The sequence below is a fragment of the Rissa tridactyla genome, chromosome 3 (genome assembly GCF_028500815.1).
Source record: "Rissa tridactyla isolate bRisTri1 chromosome 3, bRisTri1.patW.cur.20221130, whole genome shotgun sequence".
Lineage (NCBI taxonomy): Eukaryota > Metazoa > Chordata > Aves > Charadriiformes > Laridae > Rissa > Rissa tridactyla.
Genome location: NC_071468.1, coordinates 10366148 through 10386574, shown reverse-complemented (window position 1 = coordinate 10386574; position 20427 = coordinate 10366148). Strand labels below are relative to the sequence as shown.

Genomic DNA, 20427 nt, shown 5'->3' with positions numbered 1-20427 from the left:
CGCGCCCCTCAGCACGCGGCGCTGGGTGCCGCAGCGCCCCCTGGCGGCCCGGCGGCCCGCGCCCCCGCACGTGGCCCGGCCTCCGCCCCGTTTCCCGTGAGGCGGCGCGCGGCGGCCGGTCCGGCATGGCGGCGCGCGGCGACGGGGAGCCGCACCGGCTGCGGCCGAGGCCGCCGGGCAGCGGCGGCGGGGCCCGGCGCGACCTGGCCGCCGCCCACATCGAGTCCTTCAACTACGCCGTCAGCGAGGGCGTCTACCGCGCCGTGCAGGTCGGGGGCGAGGGGGACGCGGGGGGGTTGGTGGCGGCGTAGGGCCGGGCCATCCCGCCGGGCCTCATGCCGGTACCGTTGCAGGATCTGTTGCCGCTGGAGTTCGCGCTGAAGGACAGACGAGTGTCGCTAGCGGTGGTGGGGGTGTCCATCACCCCCCCCCGCCGTGCCGGCCGGGACGGTGTGCCAGGAGCGGAGGGTGTTCCCCGCCGAGTGCCGCGGCGTTCGCAGCACCTACCGCGGCAGGATCGCCGTAAGTGTCCCTCCGCCCGCCGCTCTTGTGTCCCCGCGCCGCACTGGGGCAGCAAAGCCAGCGGAGCCCCTCACCCATTTCGGTGTCCTCTGCCCACCATCCCCCCCGGTTCCACCGGCCTCGGGGGGGTTCTGAGAGCCGCGCCCCCTGTGGAGACTCGGGTGTCACAGAATCACAGAATGGCAGGGTTGGAAGGGACCTCTGGAAACCATCTAGTCCAACCCCCTGCCAGAGCAGGGTCACCCAGAGCAGGTGGCACAGAAATGCGTCCAGGTGGGTTTTGGATGTCTCCAGAGACGGAGACTCCACCACCTCTCTGGGCAGCCTGTGCCAGGGCTCTGCCACCCTCCAAGTAAAGAAGTTCCTCCTCATGTTTAGGTGGAACTTCCTATGCCCAAGTTTGTGCCCATTACCTCTTGTCCTGTCCCTGGGCACCACTGAAAAGAGCCTGGCCCCATCCTCCTGACACCCACCCTTGAAGTATTTATAAGTGTTGATAAGGTCCCCCCTCAGCCGTCTTTTTTCCAGACTGAGGAGACCCAATTCCCTCAGCCTTTCCTCATAAGAGAGGTGTTCCAATCCCCTAATCATCTTCGTAGCCCTGAAGTATCGGTGAAGTATGAGCTCCCTGAAGCCTCCCCTCCGACCGGGCCCTCCCGGGCCCCGTCTCCGCTGCCTGCCAAGACACCACGGCCGGGCTGTGGGGTCTTCACTTGGCTGTCAGATTTGCCTTGCCATCAGCCAGCCAGTTTGGGAGGAGACGGGGACAATCCGAATCCTGTTCCTGCAGGAATCCGGGTTTCAGTAGCAGCATCGCTCCTACGGGGTTCTGAATCGCTCTTGATGACATCGTATGTTCAGCGTGTTTCCGAATTGCTCTGAAATTTGCCCAGAGAAGCAGCATCCTCAGCAAATATTTTCCTTTGCACTCTGAAAGATTTGTACGGCCATTGCTGTTTTCTATTAAAATTGTGTAATTGTGCCTGAGCGGTATGTTTGCATGAGGCACAAGGTGCAAGGGAAATGTTTGCTTGCAATTTCAGCTTTTTTTTTTTCTCTTTGTCCAAAGCATTACAATTTACAGTGATAAAAGCAACTGTAAGTGCAGTATCTTATCTGAACATGAAAGCGGGGCAGTCACAGATTGCGCGCGGCTGTTTTCCCAGTGGCTCTTAGATTTTCCTGAGCTAGAGGTGCTTTTATTTTTCATACCTGAATTACTTCCCATCCTTTTTTCCAATGTTTATCTGTTTAATTTTTTATTTTTTTTTGAACCCACGTAAATGTTTGGCACAGTTGGAACAAAACATTTGGCTGTGCCCTGTGCGAGAAGGTTTTGCCTTGTGCTGGGACGGGTTGGTTGGTCTCTCCCACTCCCTGCCCTTGCGCAGCGCTCTGTGATCATGCCCTGTTCCCACCGCGCTGCCGCTAACCGCGTACTCCTCCCTCAGATTCTTCCTGCGGCTCTCGCTTCCCCACGGCGGGAATGAGCCCCGCTCTGCTGAGCGGCTGCTCCTACGGGAGCCACTTTATACCATTAGTATTGGCTTAAGGTGGAGACCGAAACTGTGCGGGGGATCTCAGTGTAAGGCTGCACCGCGGATTTAGAGAGGCGCAGTAACCTTTCCCTTCCTTCCCTTAGACTCGATTTAATTTTTTAACTGTTGCCAGGTGTTGAACCAGTGTTTTTGGATTGCAGTGCTGGTGTTTCTGACGTGCATGGCAGCAGCTCCTCTAAAGCCTGTCGTTCTGCCTACAAAGTGAGGATTGTTTGCTCCCACAGTGCACCTTATCACCTTGTGCCTTACATTCAAGGGGTCCTTCTGCGGACCCACTGCCAGATCTTGTTATTGTAAATAAATTATATTCCTTCACGCACGCATTTCTTTCCCACTTTTCAGATCACTCGTGAACACGTCAAGTGAACGAGACTTAGGAAGGGTCTCTACAGGCTTGTAGTGGATGTCTTTTCATTGAGCGGTTTCTGTTTTGTACTTTTTCTCTTAACTGTTTGTTAACTCCTGAGGTTTCCTTTTGTATCCTGTGGCTGCCTTTTTTTATTTAGGCTGCTCTGTTGAAGGGCCTGAAAGGGAAAGCAGGCTGTGTCAACTTTGTTCGCTCTACTAGCAGCTTCTTCACCTGGTTCTGGGCTTGTATGATTTTCTTATGTAAACCCATGTTGGCTGGTTTCCATGGAGTAATCTTTATGCATGTATCTACTAGTTCTGCTTTTTATTATCATTATCCCCATTTTACAGTGATAGAACTTTGTTAAACAGAGTGTGGTTATATTAAATGTACAGTTACCACAGCAGGAAAGACTAAAAGGGCAACTTAATTTGCTCACCGTTTGCCTTGTGTCATTTTAGGCTGACATCAGCTGGTCCGTGAATGATGTGCCACAAGGGACTATTAAACATCCCCTGGGGTATATTCCAATCATGGTGAAGTCCAAGTTCTGCAACCTCTACAATCTTTCTCCAAAAGAGCTAATGCAGCACCATGAGGAGGAAGAGGTAACGGGGATTTTGTGGGTCAGGAAAAATCTGCGTTTTACGTGAGCAGTCTCTCAGGGCAGCTTCTCTTTACAGAACTTGAGCATTTATATTTTATTTCAGGTCTGACTTGTTATTTCTCTGGGCGTACCCTATTTATGGTGGTGCGATACAGCATCTTGAAAGATTTGCAGTCACAGCTGTCTTTGATTACAGGGTTATGTTTGGTGCCGATACTTACAATTCCAGTATACGACTTCTCAACTGCTACCCCGCAGCTGAGGCTGCGTAGCAGTGAGTGGGCCTCTGCGGAGACAGAGGTTCGGAGAACAGGCATTGAACGGGGCATTTTAATTCTCAGTTGTCTCTGCAGCTTTTTCCTCATTTCCCTGCTAGCCTGTCAGCTGCGGGGAATTGAATACAGAATTATTTAATGCCATATTTTGCGCCCACAAAAAGAGGAAGCAAACTATGAAAGAAAATCTACAATGGCGTATTATTGCTGCCCCCCTAGTACGCGGCTTGTACCTTTATTCATACTATTACTTGCTACTGAAACAATTTTGGTCTGATGGCATACTGTTTGGGGAGCTATAAGTTAAGCATGTATGTGACCAGAAAGAGGTTTTCTGCACTGAAGATCTGTTTTGGTTTATAAACTCAAAATGAGAACTTCAGAGTATTTATTAAAAAAAAAAAATTAATGTCAGCTCTTCAAAGCCATTCAGTGGACCACACAGGGTTTTGTTGGTTTATTGTTTGGTTTTTTTTCTTTCTTCCTTTAAATTGTGGAACATGCATCCCTTTCTTTGCACTGTATGCTACATTTAGACTTAGTAGTGACTGGCAAGGAGTGCAACCTTTCCAAATGCAGTGCTCAAACGTATGTCTTGCTATGTGTTTCATAGGTAAAACATTAAATGTTTGTTAACGTACAATACAGGCATTTTTGTCTTAAAATTCTGGATTATGAATTTCTAAGCACATTAAAATAATTTTTCTTCTTCTGCCAGGAAATGGGTGGCTACTTTATAATTAATGGCTTAGAAAAAGTTATTAGGATGCTGATTATGCCCAGGCGAAATTTCCCTCTTGCAATGACAAGACATAAATGGAAAAACAGAGGCCCTGGTTTCACAGAGTACGGTAAGCTGAACAGTTTCCTGCAGCATCCTGCTAGTAACTACTTGAGGACAAACAGGAGTGACCATCTATAGCTGACTTTCGTTAGTTTGTTTTGCCGTAGCTCTTGTGTAATGTTTATGTTTTTTACTACATATAAAAATAAAGGGTCAACACCACCATAAAGGGTACAAGCCTGCGGCAGGTGCTGGCCTTGTGGGAGCTGTCTGAGCCGCCCATGCTGAGAGAGGGGATTTTATTCCAGGTCTTGCAGTACATGTAACCTTTTGTTACGTGGAAGGTGTAACTAAAACCCTGCCTTCAGTAAAAGTCAGTGTAAACTGCTGAACTTGTTTCATTAAGTTTGTTTCTCCTTACTTTGGGATGGCAGATTTAATTTACGTGAAGCAGATTAACTAGATTCTTGGTTGTTCCATACCTTTGTCATGTATACTCAGTAACAAGTTTAAATCTTAATTAAACCAGAAAAGTTACAGTTTTAAACTCAGGTGCTACCCGCTGCTGATTTGACTGGACCATGGTGTTTGAGCACACACTGTAATTACACATTAATTAACTTTGAGGCAGTGCCAGTTTGCAACACTCCTATTTGTTTTATTTTTGTTTGTCCTGCCGTGGATAGGATGGGGTGGGACCAGGAAACACTGTTTCAGCGGTACCACCCAAACACAAGGGATGTGAACACTTGACCTAGAGTGGAATTCGGAAGAGGACTTGTGTGTTGCTGTATCTTACAACCGAAGGTTACAAGACAGAATAGTTGAGCCTTGGGGCTTTCCTTTTCTTAAAAACTGTGTGCATCTTCCAAGCCTCGCAGCAAGTGCACTGGCTGTCCTGAGACATTTGTCCACTAAGAGCTGAATTGAGGTGGTGTATTTAATTGAAATGGGAGACTGATGCTAAGACTGGTGATCTGCCCCGTGTTCTCAGCCGTGAAGTAACGAAGTTTCTTTTGTGAATTGTCTCACACCGGCACGGCCACGACACAGTGATGCAGCCATTTGGTTTTGTAGAGCTCACGTTGGTCTTCGCTTGTGTTAATTTTTGCAGGAGTAGTGATGCACTGCGTTAAGGATGAGCACACTGCAATAAATATGAATCTTCACTACTTGGAAAACGGTTGCGTCATGGTGAATTTCATTTTTCAGAAAGAGTTGTTCTTCCTTCCCTTGGGATTTGCTCTGAAGGTAAACAACTAATGCTCCTGCTTTCTGTCTTGAATAAATACAAAGTTTTGCTAAGCTTTTTTATTTAGGTAATGAGAATAAGCCAATTCTATATCAAGTATTTTCAGTCATCCTTCCTATACTGGATGAAGAACCAAGCCTATGCCTGTAATGTAACACTCGGCTGCAGCAGAAAAAGCCTGTGGTGAGAGTTAGGCAAGGGTTTCATGGCTTTTTGCTAATGAACGCTCTGAATGAATAGCTCTTGGAGAGTGTAAGAGTTTGCTACATAATGTGAAAGATCTCGGGAATCTTTTTAGAACAGAATGACAGCTGAGTGTTCAGTGAGTGAACAATATTAATCATTAAAGTCAGGTTGTCGCATCTAAAAGTAAACCACTGAACGCACGTTTGGTGAATGTAGACTGTGCTTTGGATAGCCGGCAAAAGTTTTACAGACCTAGAGTATTTCAGCTGTGTATTTTACCTACAGCAGCGAAGTGTTAGAGCAAATCAGAGGCCTGTGGCGCTACATGATGGAAGCATCATGTAAATCAGCCTCACTGAATTTGTATCTTCTTTCAACCTGCTGTATTCACATTGGACAATGCATTTCACTTTTTCTTCAATAGTTTTCTTCAGTTCCTGTTTCAACATAAGTAGTTACCAAAAGGAGCTGTTGTTCTAATATGCAGAGGAAATGTACTGACTTTCTAGTAGCTCTTGAGAACTCAGGATAAGCAGGCCATATTGTCTGAAGTTTGCATTCTTCCATAATTGGTCACTCTCTGTGGGTTTGCATCCTCCCCTGCATCAATCAAGCTGGGTGCTGTACTGGTTTCCTGGGGCCCGGCCAGGTCCCACTGTATCAGACTGCTGGTATGGCGGCCCCACTGCGTTTCTGCTCTGGCTGTAATTCTGGTTTCTTCTTGCTGTGTAATCATCCCACTGGTCTCCTCTGCTGGACAAGAGGCAGCACGTGCTGGAGAAGAGGCAGCACATGCTCTGGCTGATTCCAGATTGTATATATTGTGATTACCAAGCAGCAGAACTGAGCTTACGTTGCCCCCTTTTGTAAAGAAACCTGCCTTAGTGTCTTTTTCATGCAGCCTTCATTTTTTCCTGAAGTTTTTGAAGCCTACTTAAACATGATGAACAAAGAGTTTACTTAAAGATGAGGCACATTTGTCAGTAGATACCGAAGTCATTGGTGGACAACATATTTACTTAACGCTAAAAGAAGTTGTAAAGAAACAACTAGGAAACCATTATAACACCAAGAGCTAAGAGCGTTGGATTTAAGTATGAGCTTTAGTATGTGAAGTGCTGAAACTATAGTGAATTCGTTCTAATAGCCTTCATCAAAAGGCTGAATTTACCTTTTGGTTTGCATGAGAATAAGTAGCAATTTGAGATGCTGGTGGGTTAAATTCATGTTTCTAAATGAGCTCATTCTTTAAAGACATAAGTAGATATTACCTAAACAAGAGAAGCCTGTTAATTTAGAGGGTGCAAGTTTGTTTTTTTCCAAGGGTCTCATTGGATTGGGAGTACTTGTCATCATCAGGATGTGAATATCCCGTGCATTACTCTCTAAGCACCTCAGCCCCACAGTATTTTTCAGTTTGCATGGTGGAAGGGTATTTCCAGAGGACTGAAAACCTAAATCAGTAGGATGGTCTGGTGTTGCTATGACTTTGTTTTTCTGATCTGATACACTTCTGTCTTTCAGGCATTAGTTAATTTCCCAGACTACCAGATTTTTGAAGAGTTGGTCAAAGAAAAGGAAAGTGACACCTTTTATGTGAACTGTGTTACTGAGATGATGAGAGCAGTAGTGGATGCTGGCTGTCTGACACAGCAAAACGTCCTTGAATACCTGGGAAAGAGTTTCAGAGTAAAACTTAACCTTCCTGAGTGGTACAGCAATGAACAGGCTGCAGATTTCATTTTGAAGTATGTATGTATGCGTGCATATAGGAGTGTGTGATTCAGTGTAATCATATTGAAATTTAGGCAGATTTAAGAGTACTTTGGCACATTACATCACATATTAAAGACTAATGAAGAGAAGGTTAAAGCTAGGTCTGTGACTGCTCGAAGCTCTATTTGTTGAACAGAAATATTGCAATATGTGGTACTTTGTCAGTTTCATACAGTCACTGGCAATTACGATGAAAATTACGTTTATCTTTTAAAATGGTATATTTACCTGCTTTAAAATCTTGCTGCTTCCATGGAATAAGCTGGAAAGGAATGGAAGAGCTGGCTTTGAGACTGTCAGTGTGACAGGCATTCAACTAAATAATTTATTTTTCTGGTAAAGTAGGTGTTTGCTTTTTGGGAGGTTTTTTAGCACATAAATAGGATCATTTGGGATGCCCAGGTCCTTTAGTAATTCTAAATAAGGGGTGGTCAGGTGGCTGGAAACATTAAGGCAGCTGGCAGGTGCCTCAGAGGGGCACTTAAAAGTCCATAAAAGACCAGCAGGAAGCACAGAATTTTGTACCGAAAAATGTGAGTGGGTAATCTCAAGAAAGTTAATTACTCTGATTTTCTTATTTCTAAATATTCTGTTGGGCAGGTGGTTGGTTGGTTTGTTTTCCTCTGGTATGTTCTGGACACCTTATTAGCCTCAGCTGAGGAGATAGAAGAGGAGGAATAGTGAAAAGGTGTACCTTGTATGTAAGAGTGCTGGAACTGTAACTTACCTGGACAGAACCGACCTTTGGAGTTTTGGCTTACTTTGCAGTGAAGTTGTGAAGGCTTCAGTAGAGGGCAATGTAGAGCAGAAGTGAAAAGCAGAAAAAAAATCTTTGAGTGCTGGTAGAAGACTTTTGCACTTGCATCTTGGAGAGCAAGTGATCTCAAGTGTCTTGGAAAGCCGTCGATCAGCTTTAGTAGGAATTAGGTGTGGCTTTCCTTTTGGCTTGTGCTGGAGTGCTGTTCAGCCCACAGTTTTCAACATGTGGGTTGATAGCAGTGGAGATCTGGACTTTCTGTAGCAGGACACTGATAGCGTTAACAGAAGTGTTTTGTGGTTTGCTAGTAGTTTCTACTTCAGATTTGGGGGGGCGTTGCATGTATGTTGCGTTGCATGTGTGTGTATATGATTGGTGTCATAGCTACTGTAAAATAACACGCAAACATCATCTGTTGACTGCTCCTGATGCAAGTATCTGTTTACATAAACTGCGTACTTGTACGGACATCTAATGTGGGAGTCTGTAAAATCAATCTTTCACAAGGTTCACCTTCACCTAATCAACCAGGCATATCCTTGACAAAATTAGCCTGTTAAAAGACAAGTTGATCGTTCTTCAGCTCCGTCTCTGGGGTTTTTTAATTATTATTTCCCTAGGATTTTCATATAATAGTAATGGCAACTGGAAAAGCTTGTGCCTTGTTAGGCTTTTTAGCAAAAAAAAATTTGGTTTGCGATATTGAGGAGGAACTTGAAGTACAGCTAGCATGAAGAGTTGTCCTCCTCCTTTCTCTTCCTCCAGCAAGTGTATCTGCATACACCTGACAAACAGAACTGAAAAGTTCTACCTGCTGTGCATGATGACCCGGAAGCTGTATGCTTTTGCCAAAGGGGAGTGCATGGAGGATAATCCAGACAGTCTGATGAATCAAGAAGTGCTTACCCCGGGACAACTTTTCCTTATGTTCTTAAAGGTAAGGTCTTAAGGGGTTTAAGCCTGTGAATGTAATGGTTACCCAGTCCAGACCCCATGGGGACAAGAAAAGCGCAGGAGCCAGAGTGAAGAGCAGGGAGCCTGGATATGCTATGAAAGCTGAGAGAGTGCTGGGTGTCGTGTAACCAGGAAGGCTTGGCTGTCTCAGTATAGGGTACTAAATATGCTGAAGAAAAGCCTGTACAAAACCTGGAATAAAGAGCTTTGTAGCCTTCCAGAGCAAATGGAAGCACCCCATTCAGGGTTGGAGTATGAGGAAGGAAGACTACCGATCCTTCTGGTGTTCAAAGAGGGGTTTGAAACAGCATACTTCTGTTGTATCGATTCATGTGAAAGTGGTAAAGATCTGCCTTGTTGTGGTGCTGCTGTTTCACATGGCAAATGTACAAGAAAATAACTGCCCCCTCCATCTTTCAAAAGTGATGATTCATGAAATTGTCGTCGCTCTCCCATCTTTAAATTCCTTTATGGATCAGGAATTTGATAGCATGCTTCTGACTTAAACAGTTAATTTGTTACTGGTGATGTAAAAATGTGGTTCTCTCATCTATTCCAATTCAATGTGGATTCAGTTTATTTCTAGGGATTCTTCTCTTTAGGATGCCAGGAGGAAAGTATTCCTGTTCAGAAGCTTGACTATCCCATGAAAATCATTGTGGAATAGTAGTTCCTGTCCCCGAGTAAAGATACTTCCCTGAATTATTAGATAACGATTTTTTTTAACCTTGTCCATTTTAACTAAAATTTTCATTAGCATTGTTTTATGGAAAGACTACTAATACCTCTCTTCTACTTGAGTAGTTTCAGTGAGTTTAGAAATAAAATAAAAAGTGAGTTCTGGGAAGGATTTTAGTGCTACGTGGAACTGCCACCAGGAATAAGAAAAGGTTTCTTTCCTGCCTGGCCCTGTCAGATCAGCAGGGGAGTGAGGTAACAGCCCCTTTTTTGAATGCAAAGATCCTAAATAGACTAGAGCATACAGTAGACACTGTGGCTGTATACAGTGGATTTTTCTAAGAATTCAAAGCGTTATTTAGTATCTTGTGTCCTTTTCCCTGTTTTTATATAGTATCTAAGATCACGGCAGTGATAAAATTACAGTTAAAATTAAAATCCGCTATCTCACATTGTCTCAGCAACATTTAAATACTGTGTGTCCATGGCCTTCAAGTTTTGGTTTCTAAACTTACTTCATTAATGTGGTTTTACTTTTGTCACTGTATTTAGCAGGGTAAACAGTGGCGTTAGTCTTGTGGTCGGATTTTAGGTATGATTTCTGCTTCGGATTTTGATTGTTCTTGATGAAATTCTGTTATTGTACTTCATTTGCCAGACTCATCACCAGTCTGGGTGGAAGTGATTACTAAGCTGTTGGATGGGTATTTTCCTTGCAGGCCTGTGTTGGCGTGATACTGTCAAGAGCTTTGATACAAAACAAAGTCAGTATGGGAAATGTGGATGGAAAACTGTCAGTTCACTAAAAGTTGTCCATCCTGCTGATTTCAGGGGATTTCTGTAGCACATGCAACTGATGTGAAGTTGTAATTTGAGCCTTTATTTTCCTGTTTTAAATTTAAATCTCTCTCTTTTAAACCGTAGGAGAGGCTGGAAAGCTGGTTGCAATCTGTTAAGTTCGTTTTGGAGAAAAGAGCAGAAAAGGCCGATATCAACATAAATGCAGACAGCTTGGTGAAGGCGTTCGGCCTGGCAACAGACCTTACCAAGCCATTTGAATATCTTCTTGCAACTGGTAACCTGCGATCTAAAACCGGTAAATCTTCAGGCTTAAGAAGCCTTTTTTTTCCCTGCTGAACAGAATGAGAAACAACATAAACCAGCTCTTAACTGAAAACAACTGCTTGTACGCAGACATTGTACGCTGTAACTGAATTAGCGAAAGTGGTTTGAGGAAAGGGATAGTCGAGGAAAAAGGCAAGATTTCTCCTCAAGCATAGACTTTATGCATGGATAAAATAGGTTAGTTATTAAAGCAAAGCCTTTACCCAGATGAACAGTTGAAACTAAATTTAGAGTTGGCCAATATAGCAACCATATTTTGATTTGGTTTCCCAAAGATTATTTCTTCAGAGAAGGGGTGTTCATTTGTCAGGACTGCCCCATTGGTCGTGTGAGCTTAAATGGAGAGAAACTGCTTCGCTAACGTATATTTCCAGTTTACCTTGTGCTTTCCTGAAGTGTCTAGTGTGATGATGTTGTAATGGAATGCCCACTAGAAAATGAAATCTGATTAGAAGGCCACAGAATTTCAGTAAAAAGTACTAGCTGCAAAACCCCAAGTCGCTTCACTGGGAATGACTTTCGCGTGTTTCTAAAAGGAGTTGGATTTTAAGCGATAGCTTGGAATTTAAACTCTCTAGGCCTCTTCAGGTCACTGAGTTGCCTGTTCAAAAGCAACAGCATATGTGGCTTCTGTTGTTGTGATCCTGTGTGAGCATCTTTAGGGCTTGTCAGTGAAATATAAGAAACTGCCTTGTAACATCGTACTTTATTTGTTAAAGCCGGATGACGTCCTGACATAATTCTCAATTTTGTTCCCAAGGCCTGGGCATGTTACAGGACAGCGGCCTGTGTGTGGTGGGAGACAAGCTGAATTTCATTCGCTACCTTTCCCACTTTCGCTGCGTACACAGAGGGGCAGCATTTTCCCAGATGAGAACTACAACTGTCCGCAAGCTGCTGCCCGAATCCTGGGGGTTCCTCTGCCCTGTGGACACCCCGGATGGAGAACCCTGTGGTCTGATGAACCACATGACAGCTGTGTGTGAAATAGTGACAGAGATAGTGCCTGTGAGAGATATTCCACCTTTGTTGTGTTCCCTGGGTATGTTTTACTGACTTGATCATGTAAGGAAACGGTCTTCCTTTTTACCTTTCTACCCTGCAAACCTGTATCTGGGAAAGGTTCTCCAGATACCGTCACTGTACACTGTTAACTTGAGAAGCTGAAATCAAGTTAAAACTGTACGTACTGTGCTTCTGCTTAGTGTTAAGTAGCACGTTGTTTATACGGGTATGTCAGTGTTTTGGAGTGTAAAGTTCAATGTAAATGTCTCTTAGGTGTTTGCTGGAGAGTCAAGATGTTCACTTAAGCACAAGGAATTGCACAGTACAAGGTCTAAGAAATTGAACAAAACAGTGCCTTTCTAATGCTGCTGGTGACTCGAGTTAAACTGCAGCTGACTTGTAATTACCACAATAATGGGAATCCTTATTTCAATCAGAAAAATGAGGAGGCGAATGGGGCATTCTTAGTTGTCCATGTTTTGTATTTTCCATTAAATTATCTACAGCTTTGCCCTGTAGGACTGAATGTTTTGATGTCTCAGAAAGCTTTTTGGTGTGGATTGAGGCTTCCTGCAGAAATAACTTCTGTGTTTTGTTTGCTTTTTCGGCTGTTCCTTCTACCAACCCCCTCTTCTCGCAGGTGTCACCCCCATTGATGCGACGCCAAGCAAGCCTTACGCGGAGTGTTACAGAGTTGTGTTGGATGGCTCTGTGGTGGGCTGGGTAGAGCGGGAGCTGGCTCCTGAGATTGCAGAAACCCTCCGCCGTTTCAAGGTTGTCTTGTTTAAAATGTTTCTTAGCTAAGCATCCTCAATATGCAGTGGTCAAAAATAGGCATGTTTGGAACTTTTTTTTTTTTTTAAACTTCCATTTATGTCTTTTTAATCTGACCCAATAAGTTATCTTTGGCTGTATGTTAGTATCAGAGTGCGCTTTTCTGTTTTTCTTGTTTATGTCCATTTGTTTGGTCTATTGGTTTATGAAATCATAATTTTTAGAAGAACTTTTTTTCTTGAAAAAGGTAAGATAGACATACTCTGTCCTTTTCTTGGCGGAGACTTTTCTAAAAGTATTTTAAAAATCTTTTCCCCACCATTTTATATCCACCTGTGGTTGGCATTTTCATTGTGTAGCCTGTTGGATGCGGCTTAACTAAACCAGTGTTGGTTTGTGTTTCTAAATTGGTATTCCTTTGCGCAAACAGATAACACAAGAGAAGAGATTTCCTGCACGGGCAGAAGTGGTCCTTATCCCAATGACGGGAAAACCCAGTCTGTATCCTGGGTTGTTCATTTTTACTACCCCTTGTCGGATGGTGCGGCCTGTCAAAAACCTGTTCTATGGAAGGAATGAATGGATTGGTACTCTGGAACAGGTGAGCTTTGCATATTTGCTTTATAAAGCGTTGACTATTACAGAGGTACCTGGCATAAAACCAATGTTATAGAAAATATTTGTGAAAGCAGCTGAGGATGGGGCATAGGGAGCTTGTGTTGAAGAGCTAGAACAGGCGACAAAAGGATTTTCTCACCTCCTGCTAATTGGTTTCTGGTAAATGTCTTGGAGGACTGTAAGGATCTTTTTGAGATATTGAAATCTCTCTCAGTATTAACTTCGTGAAGCTTTTGAGGCGAAAAAGCTATCTTGCATTACATCATGTTCCCCAAACTGGCCATGGGCAGCCAAGCAATGGATTGCCAGGGACCTTGCCCATTTGGAACAATTAAAATGAGAGACAGGAGGGAGAACAAGTTACTGCAGTTTTCTATTTCCAGACTTGCTTTCCTTGCAGTTGGTCTGTGATTGTGATAGGTAGTTTAGCAACCATCTGGTATTTTTCTTGCCTGCTAATACACTAATGTGCAGACCACGACCACAGCGAAAACTGAAATGGATAAAAAGACACTGATTGGAGGCAGCTTTAAAAAGTGTTGTCTGATTTGATGCTTGCAGGTCTTCATGAACGTGGCCTCGCTGGAGTCGGAGGTGGTGCCTGGCACAACAACTCACCAGGAGCTCTTCCCTCACAGCATTCTGAGCGTGGTGGCCAACCTCATCCCCTTCTCTGACCACAACCAAAGTCCGCGAAACATGTACCAGTGCCAGATGGGTAAGTGCTGTAGTACTTAATGCTGCAAGTCCCTGGGCAAGGGAGAGGGGAGGAAAAAAATCTCTCACGTGCCTATTCCAGTGTGTCTTCCCACATTCCCAAATAACAGCTCTTCCCAGCTGTTATTTCAATATTGAGGTTGATTAACAGCCATTTTTTTCATGGCAAAGTAAATGAAGTCAAGTTTATCATCCTGGTTGCCTTCCAGTGGGCAGTTCTAGGTTGTCGGACTCATGTTGCCTTCCTTAAGCCTTTAGTAAGTTTTGTTTGTGTTTTTCTTAATTTGTCGTTGTTGATGACCCAGACTGGGCGCTGCACCAGCTGTTTGGTGGTGTTAGTGTCTGACAACTGTGCTGCCAACAGTCCTCTCGTCCCCACAACCGACAGAGGTTAACCTACTTCTCACTGGTAGCTGCAGCAGATGCTCTGCAGCAGTTAGTGTGAGGTTTCCTTGCCACCTGTTCCGTGAGCGACTGCTGTCTTGACGCTGCAGCTGTTGAGAGGACACTTGCTATAGGCATCTGTTGCAAGAGAGTAATACAGCACTGGCAACAGGGTGTGGGGAGGTTCTGACAAATATTTGGCAAAGATTTAAACTGATTTACTTGGTTGTCTGAAAAGTTGTGATATGGTATGTAGTGGGGTTTCAGTCAGCTGAGGTGCAAGTGATGTGCTTATTTAAAAAAAAAAAAAAAAAGGTAGGCTAAGAGAAGGTGTGTGGGTAGGGACGTCAAGAGAGCAGGTCTCATTACCTCGATAGCATCACTAGCATATTACATTTATGACAATATTATCAGAAAGATGTCCTTAGAATGCTACCACTTTTTCATACTTTTCTGAAAGTACCAATGTGACGTTTAAAACTTGGTTTCTTTGCCAATATATTTACGCTGCAGAAGCAAACGCTTTTTGGCCTGAAAATATATAAGGTGTGTCTCACTATAGCAAACTGGGGAGAGGAAAAACAAAACAAAAAAAACCCAAAGCAACAAAAAAACAGCACTAAGGAAAACCAAAAACCACCACACCAACCTTACTGGAGATTTTGAAATTGCAGAAAAGGCAGAAAATTACAAATAGTCCTTATGAAATATTATGAAAGGAATTGAGTGTTGTGGTTCACAGAAACTTTTATAGCTGGACTTAGGGCAGTTATTACATTCCGACGGTTTTAAGATTGATAATCCCTCTAAATTGTAAGTATTTCCAGCTTTCTTCTTAACAAGACGCATGGAAGATGAAACATAGATTAACTTTGAATCGATCCTGAATAAATGCAACTTTCTGTCTTTACAGGAAAGCAAACCATGGGGTTTCCGGTTTATAACTACAAGGACCGCTCAGATAACAAGCTGTACCACCTTCACACTCCCCAGAGCCCTCTGGTGCGGCCCAGCATGTATGACCATTACAGTATGGACAGCTATCCAGTCGGCACCAATTCAATTGTGGCTGTCATCTCCTACAGCGGCTATGACATGGAAGATGCAATGGTAAGCCACCAAAGGGAGAAATCCTGCTGTCCTGTAAAGGAATTTCATGTGTGGGACTGGGAAGAAAGGTGGTACCTAGCTGAGAAGAGCCCGTTTTCTGCTTCTGCTTGTCCACAGACTCTGTTAGGGCAGATGTAGGAGCGGTTAAATGTTGTTACCGCAGGTAGTGATGAAGGTACTGAGAGCGGAGCACTCTTGTGCAAGGCAGTGGGCTTCCAGCACTGAAAAATACTTGGGGTTGCAGGAGGTTTGGGCCTTTTGGAACAGTGACTTGCTTTGATGCTTTGTTTAGGAGGGTAATGTTAAAAAGAAAAGCATCAGATCAGAATGGAAATGCGTTCTTTGTTGGATTTATTAGCAAGTCTTTAACAGGCCTTTGTTTCTTCTTTTTTAGATTGTAAACAAATCTTCCTGGGAGAGAGGGTTTGCCTATGGAAGCGTTATCAAGATGGAGAGCATTGACCTTTCCCTTAAAGCCAGCAGGGCCGGCGATAACTTAGTATTTGGAATCAGGCCTGGCGATCCGAATGTGATGGAGAAGTTGGATGCCGACGGGCTGCCTTTTGTTGGCTCTATCCTACAGCCTGGGGACCCCTTCTACAGCTTCATGAACCTCAACACGGGAGAGACCTTCACTGTGTACTATCCGTAAGTACAGCGTGTCCTGCCTGGCTCCACATAACCGCTGGTGAGCAGTCTGAGGGCACTTGGCCCTGATGAGCTGCAGTATCTTTTCCTCCAGGAGTTCCCTTTTCTCCTCACGTGATGGTGTCCATGTCATGACAGAGCGAGCATGAAGTTCATGTTGTGTGTGACTCCCATGTGTCTTGTCACGGCTGTTCTCAGATCTGGTGTACGCTGCAGAGCCTGACTTGGTCCCGGAGGAGAATCTGAGACCAGTAAAAAGAAAGAGCTTGCAGAAGTGCTTTGCTGTCTCCCAAGGGCTGTTGCTCTGCCCATCCCGCACAGTTGTTTTATGTAGCTTTTTGTTAATTGACTTGCTTAAGGTGTTCTGTCTAAAAAAAACAAAGTCTCTGGTCCCAGAGACTTGCCAGAAAACCTTGTAAGCAAAGTTGTTACAGAATTAGGGATCAAAGAGCAGTTTTGTTAACATTGCAGCTTCCAAACTGATAGAATATCAAAATGTGTCAGCTACACCCCTCCCTCCCTCTGGAATATTTCAGGGGTAAAATTTTGGAAGATTTTTGAACTTGAGTTGAAAGGGAGAAGGCTGCTGAGGCTTTCATTAAAATCCTCTTAATCCTTTCAGGAAAGGGAAGCAAAAAACATTGACAAAAACTGGTATATTTAAAAGCGTTCTGCACTCCCAGTTGTCTGTACAACTTCAGGCCTTACCTGTGTCTCTCCACAGCATCGATAGAGTGAGGATAACACTGTGCAGTTACTGCCGTTATAAAGGCAAATTAGTTTGAGAAGCACTTGGATAACACAGTAACTGGCATTACTGGAAAGCTGTAGTTTATTACTCTGTAACAGATGGTGCCTTAGCTGCCATGGGGAGGCTGCTGTGGACTTGTGGAGCAGGGCTAAGAGATTCGGCACGTGGTAGTGGGGATCTGTAAGCTCAGCACTTGGGGAGCCTCTTTGGCTCTCCCCCCCTGCGCTCCTGCTCCCTAGCTCTCTCATGTCAGCCCAGCCTCAGTTCAGGTTCCTTATCCAGAGACCGATTTTACCTCTGTGCCATTCAGCTTTTGTTCATTCTTGGTCCAAATCAGATAATTATTTAGGTTCTCAGAAAGAGGAGGTTCCCAGCTCTCAGTGTTGGCTCCTGCCCCTAGTTTGCCCCAGAGATCCAGGGCCCTTAAGAGGGAGTTCTCCCTGCTGTCCTAATGCTGCATAGGCTGATAGATCTTATGAGTGGCTTGAAACAGGGAGGACAGAGGCTTTGACTTCAAAAGTTTGAATAAGGTTGGAAAAGGCTTACGAAGCACAGGTTGGTTTGGTTGGATTTTTTTTGATTGCCTGTAACCAAGCTTTTGGATTGCTTGGACCCTGGTAGCTTTGAAACAAGCTAAACTTACATGGTACAGGCCTTCTGCAAACACTTAGTCATTAGGACTTCAAAGGAGAAGAAGAAAAGTAACCTTGTCTTAATGTGGGACACGATATATTTATTCCTTAGGTATCATCTCCCAAAGGAGTGGAGAGTTTGGGCTGAAAGCCGCGTAACAACAGCTAAGCTGCAGCAGACACCTAGCACATGGAACATCAGGCTGAGGGTTCATCTGGAGAAGCAGCACATACCCCCCCCCCCGCCCCAGCCCCGAACAAGGCAGTTGTTGGCAAAGCCCTCTCAGCCCACACTGCGCCTTCCCTTTCTGCGCTGAACTTCCCTCGCTGCTTTGCACTGAACCCTGTTCTTTACTGTGGTATCCCACCGAGATGGTGTGAATTTCCTGGGGGGTAGGGTGAGGGGCTGCTGCCTTAAAACAGAACAAATGGCACTGGGATGCAGTTTGTCAGATAAAGCGTGATACGGATGAGCCAGATTTAAATGATCTTTATTTTAAATCATGGGTGGTGCGTTACCCGATCCCCTGAAAGTTGTAGCTGTGCTTCTAGAAAAAGCAAATGAATGGCACTATTTGATGCCGTTGTATTGCCTGCTCGCCTTGATTCTTACACAGTCTGATTTCCCTCGCTACTGAATAGTACTTTTCAGGAACGCTATTGTTCCCCAGCTATCCCAAGGCATTTTATGAGGCTTCTGAAGTGTTTTGGGATGGTTTTCCTTCCTTTCCTAGCTAAAAATCACAAGCACGCCTGACACTTTTGCTGTGATTGTTTTTCCACCTACGCAGGAATAAGGAAGTCGGCATTGTAGACAACGTCAGGTTATGCAGTAACGACCGTGGCACTGGGAAGTTCAAGAAGGCTTGCATCACTGTCAGGGTTCCCCGAAATCCAACTGTCGGAGACAAATTTGCCAGCCGTCACGGACAGAAAGGCATCCTGAGCCAGCTCTGGCCAATTGAGGATATGCCATTCACGGAGAACGGGATGGTCCCAGACATCCTCTTCAACCCTCACGGCTTTCCCTCCCGTATGACCATCGGGATGTTAATTGAGAGCATGGCGGGGAAGTCAGCGGCACTGCACGGTGTCTCTTACGACGCCACTCCCTTCACCTTCACGGAGAAGGACTCCGCTTTGAAGTACTTTGGCAAGACTTTAGTCAGCGCAGGTTATAACTTCTTCGGGACGGAAAAGATGTACAGCGGCATCAGCGGCCTGGAGCTGGAGGCGGAGATCTTTGTGGGAGTGGTGTACTACCAGCGCCTGCGCCACATGGTCTCGGACAAGTTCCAGGTGAGGACAACAGGGCCCCGAGACTCTGTCACCAACCAGCCCATCCAGGGGAGGAACGTGGAAGGTGGGATTCGCTTCGGCGAGATGGAGCGTGACGCTTTGCTGGCTCACGGCACGTCTTTCTTGCTGCAAGACCGTCTCTTCAACTGCTCCGATGGCTCCATAGCCTACGTCTGCACGAGCTGCGGCAGCATGACATCTCCTGTGCTGGAGAAACCACCGCACTCCTCCTCTGTGACCAGCAACAGGAGGTACTCCTGCTCCGTCTGCAGCGAGGTGGATGCCATCGAGGCTGTCCCTGTGCCCCACGTCTTCCGTTACTTTGTGGCGGAGCTGGCAGCCATGAACATAAAAACAAAGCTCCAGGTGGAGTAGCTCCGTCCTCGGGCACGGCCGTGCTGCTGCCGGGAGGGAGGAAGCACGTGCCAGCCACGCTGGTTTCAAGCGTTAGGTCAGTTCTCAGGTTCTTCAAACGTTTGCAAGATTAATTTGATGTTTGTATTGAGGCCCGTCGCCAAGGTGTATGGCGAGGAAATGTGGCGCTGTTGAAGTTGGTTTGCACTTACCGAAAGGATCACTAGCTATTGAGATGTGGCGTATGGAAATCAAGCGATATCCACTGCTCCCACCGGGATGATGGGTTGAGAGTGGTGGGGGTTCTTCGTTCTCCAAGCGCTGGCTGCAGCTGCGAAGATGAAGAGGTCATAAAACAGCATGAACTGAATGCTGGAAGTGACAATGGGGGGAAAAAAGATATATATTTTGTTTTTTGAAGAAAAATCCTTGCAAAACGTACGCCTTCCTGACGGGTACGTGCTAAAGTTGATGGGACAGCTTTTGTTTCGCTTTATTTCAATACTCATGAAGAAGAAGAAGAAGAATGAGGCACAAAGTTCTACGTACCCTTGACCGCAAGAGACCCATGGTGACCGTGCCAGGCCTGTCCTGGGCGTGTGTGATGCCGCTGAGCCCAGCACCTCTCCTGGTGTGGGGATTTTTTGGGTGTTTTTATCTCTGGCTGAAGCAGAAGCAGCAGCAGCAGAGAGCAGAGGCCTCTCCAGCCTGGACCTCAGCCCTCCTGCAGTGCTGTAACGCGTGGGACAGCAGCTGGCCGTGTCGCACAAGGCCGGATCCCTGCAGCAGCGGCCACCAGCCCTGTCCCCCCCCCACCCCGTACTCCACCATCGTGTCCCCGGCAGCGCTGCCGCCTGCCCCCGCCTCCTCCCTCGGCCGCCGCCCGGTTGCGGGCAGCCTTTACGCTTCTTGTTAAAGAGTTATTTTGTACGTTTATACATCACCTGCCTTCAGAGCCGTCTGGCGGGAGGGTGGGAGGGGGGGGGACACGGACCCCCGGGGCTCAGGGCCCGGCGGGGCGGGGGCGGCTCTCCCAGGGCTTGGCGGGGGGCGGCCCGCGGGAGGCGGTGGGACTGTCCCCCGTGGGCGAGGCGCGGGGTCGCCGCACGCCCGGCGGTTCCTGCCCGCTCCGCACCAGCCGCAGCACCTCGCCGAAGGAGGAGGCGGCGGGGGTCGGCGGGGCCGGGGCCCGGTCCCCGTCCCCGTGGCGGTCCCGCTCCATGGCGCGGCGGTGGCGCCGGGAGGGCGGGGCGGAGCGGGGCGGGCAGTACCACTGCTGCTGGAGGGGGAGGCGGGCGGTGCCATTGCGGG

General features: G+C 46.0%; 2 protein-coding genes across 2 annotated transcripts; one reads left to right on the top strand and one right to left on the bottom strand.

The window, feature by feature from the left end:
• Positions 1 to 132: 132 nt before the first annotated feature.
• POLR1B (RNA polymerase I subunit B) lies at positions 133 to 20061 on the top strand. The gene is made up of 15 exons (XM_054195986.1): positions 133 to 269; positions 354 to 522; positions 2892 to 3038; positions 4031 to 4163; positions 5211 to 5347; positions 7059 to 7282; positions 8833 to 9004; positions 10624 to 10795; positions 11585 to 11866; positions 12470 to 12603; positions 13034 to 13204; positions 13783 to 13939; positions 15236 to 15432; positions 15827 to 16080; positions 18255 to 20061. Exons 3-15 carry the CDS (start codon positions 2964 to 2966, stop codon positions 19135 to 19137), a joined length of 2991 nt encoding a protein of 996 aa, XP_054051961.1. The 5' UTR covers positions 133 to 269; positions 354 to 522; positions 2892 to 2963; the 3' UTR covers positions 19138 to 20061.
• C3H6orf226 (chromosome 3 C6orf226 homolog) lies at positions 17939 to 20352 on the bottom strand. The gene is made up of 2 exons (XM_054195987.1): positions 20124 to 20352; positions 17939 to 19450 (listed from the first exon to the last, which is right to left on the bottom strand). Exons 1-2 carry the CDS (start codon positions 20336 to 20338, stop codon positions 19231 to 19233), a joined length of 435 nt encoding a protein of 144 aa, XP_054051962.1. The 5' UTR covers positions 20339 to 20352; the 3' UTR covers positions 17939 to 19230.
• Positions 20353 to 20427: the final 75 nt, after the last annotated feature.

Excerpts from the sequence above, each read along its gene's own strand:
- POLR1B (XM_054195986.1), top strand. The coding sequence starts at position 2,964 with ATGGTGAAGTCCAAGTTCTGCAACCTCTACAATCTTTCTCCAAAAGAG. Across the intron at positions 15,433-15,826 it reads ATGACATGGAAGATGCAATG|ATTGTAAACAAATCTTCCTG; the intron begins GTAAGCCACCAA and ends CTTCTTTTTTAG. Across the intron at positions 16,081-18,254 it reads ACCTTCACTGTGTACTATCC|GAATAAGGAAGTCGGCATTG; the intron begins GTAAGTACAGCG and ends CCACCTACGCAG.
- C3H6orf226 (XM_054195987.1), bottom strand. The coding sequence starts at position 20,338 with ATGGAGCGGGACCGCCACGGGGACGGGGACCGGGCCCCGGCCCCGCCG. Across the intron at positions 19,451-20,123 it reads CGCCCCCGCCCCGCCGGGCC|CAGCTGCAGCCAGCGCTTGG; the intron begins CTGAGCCCCGGG and ends TCTTCATCTTCG.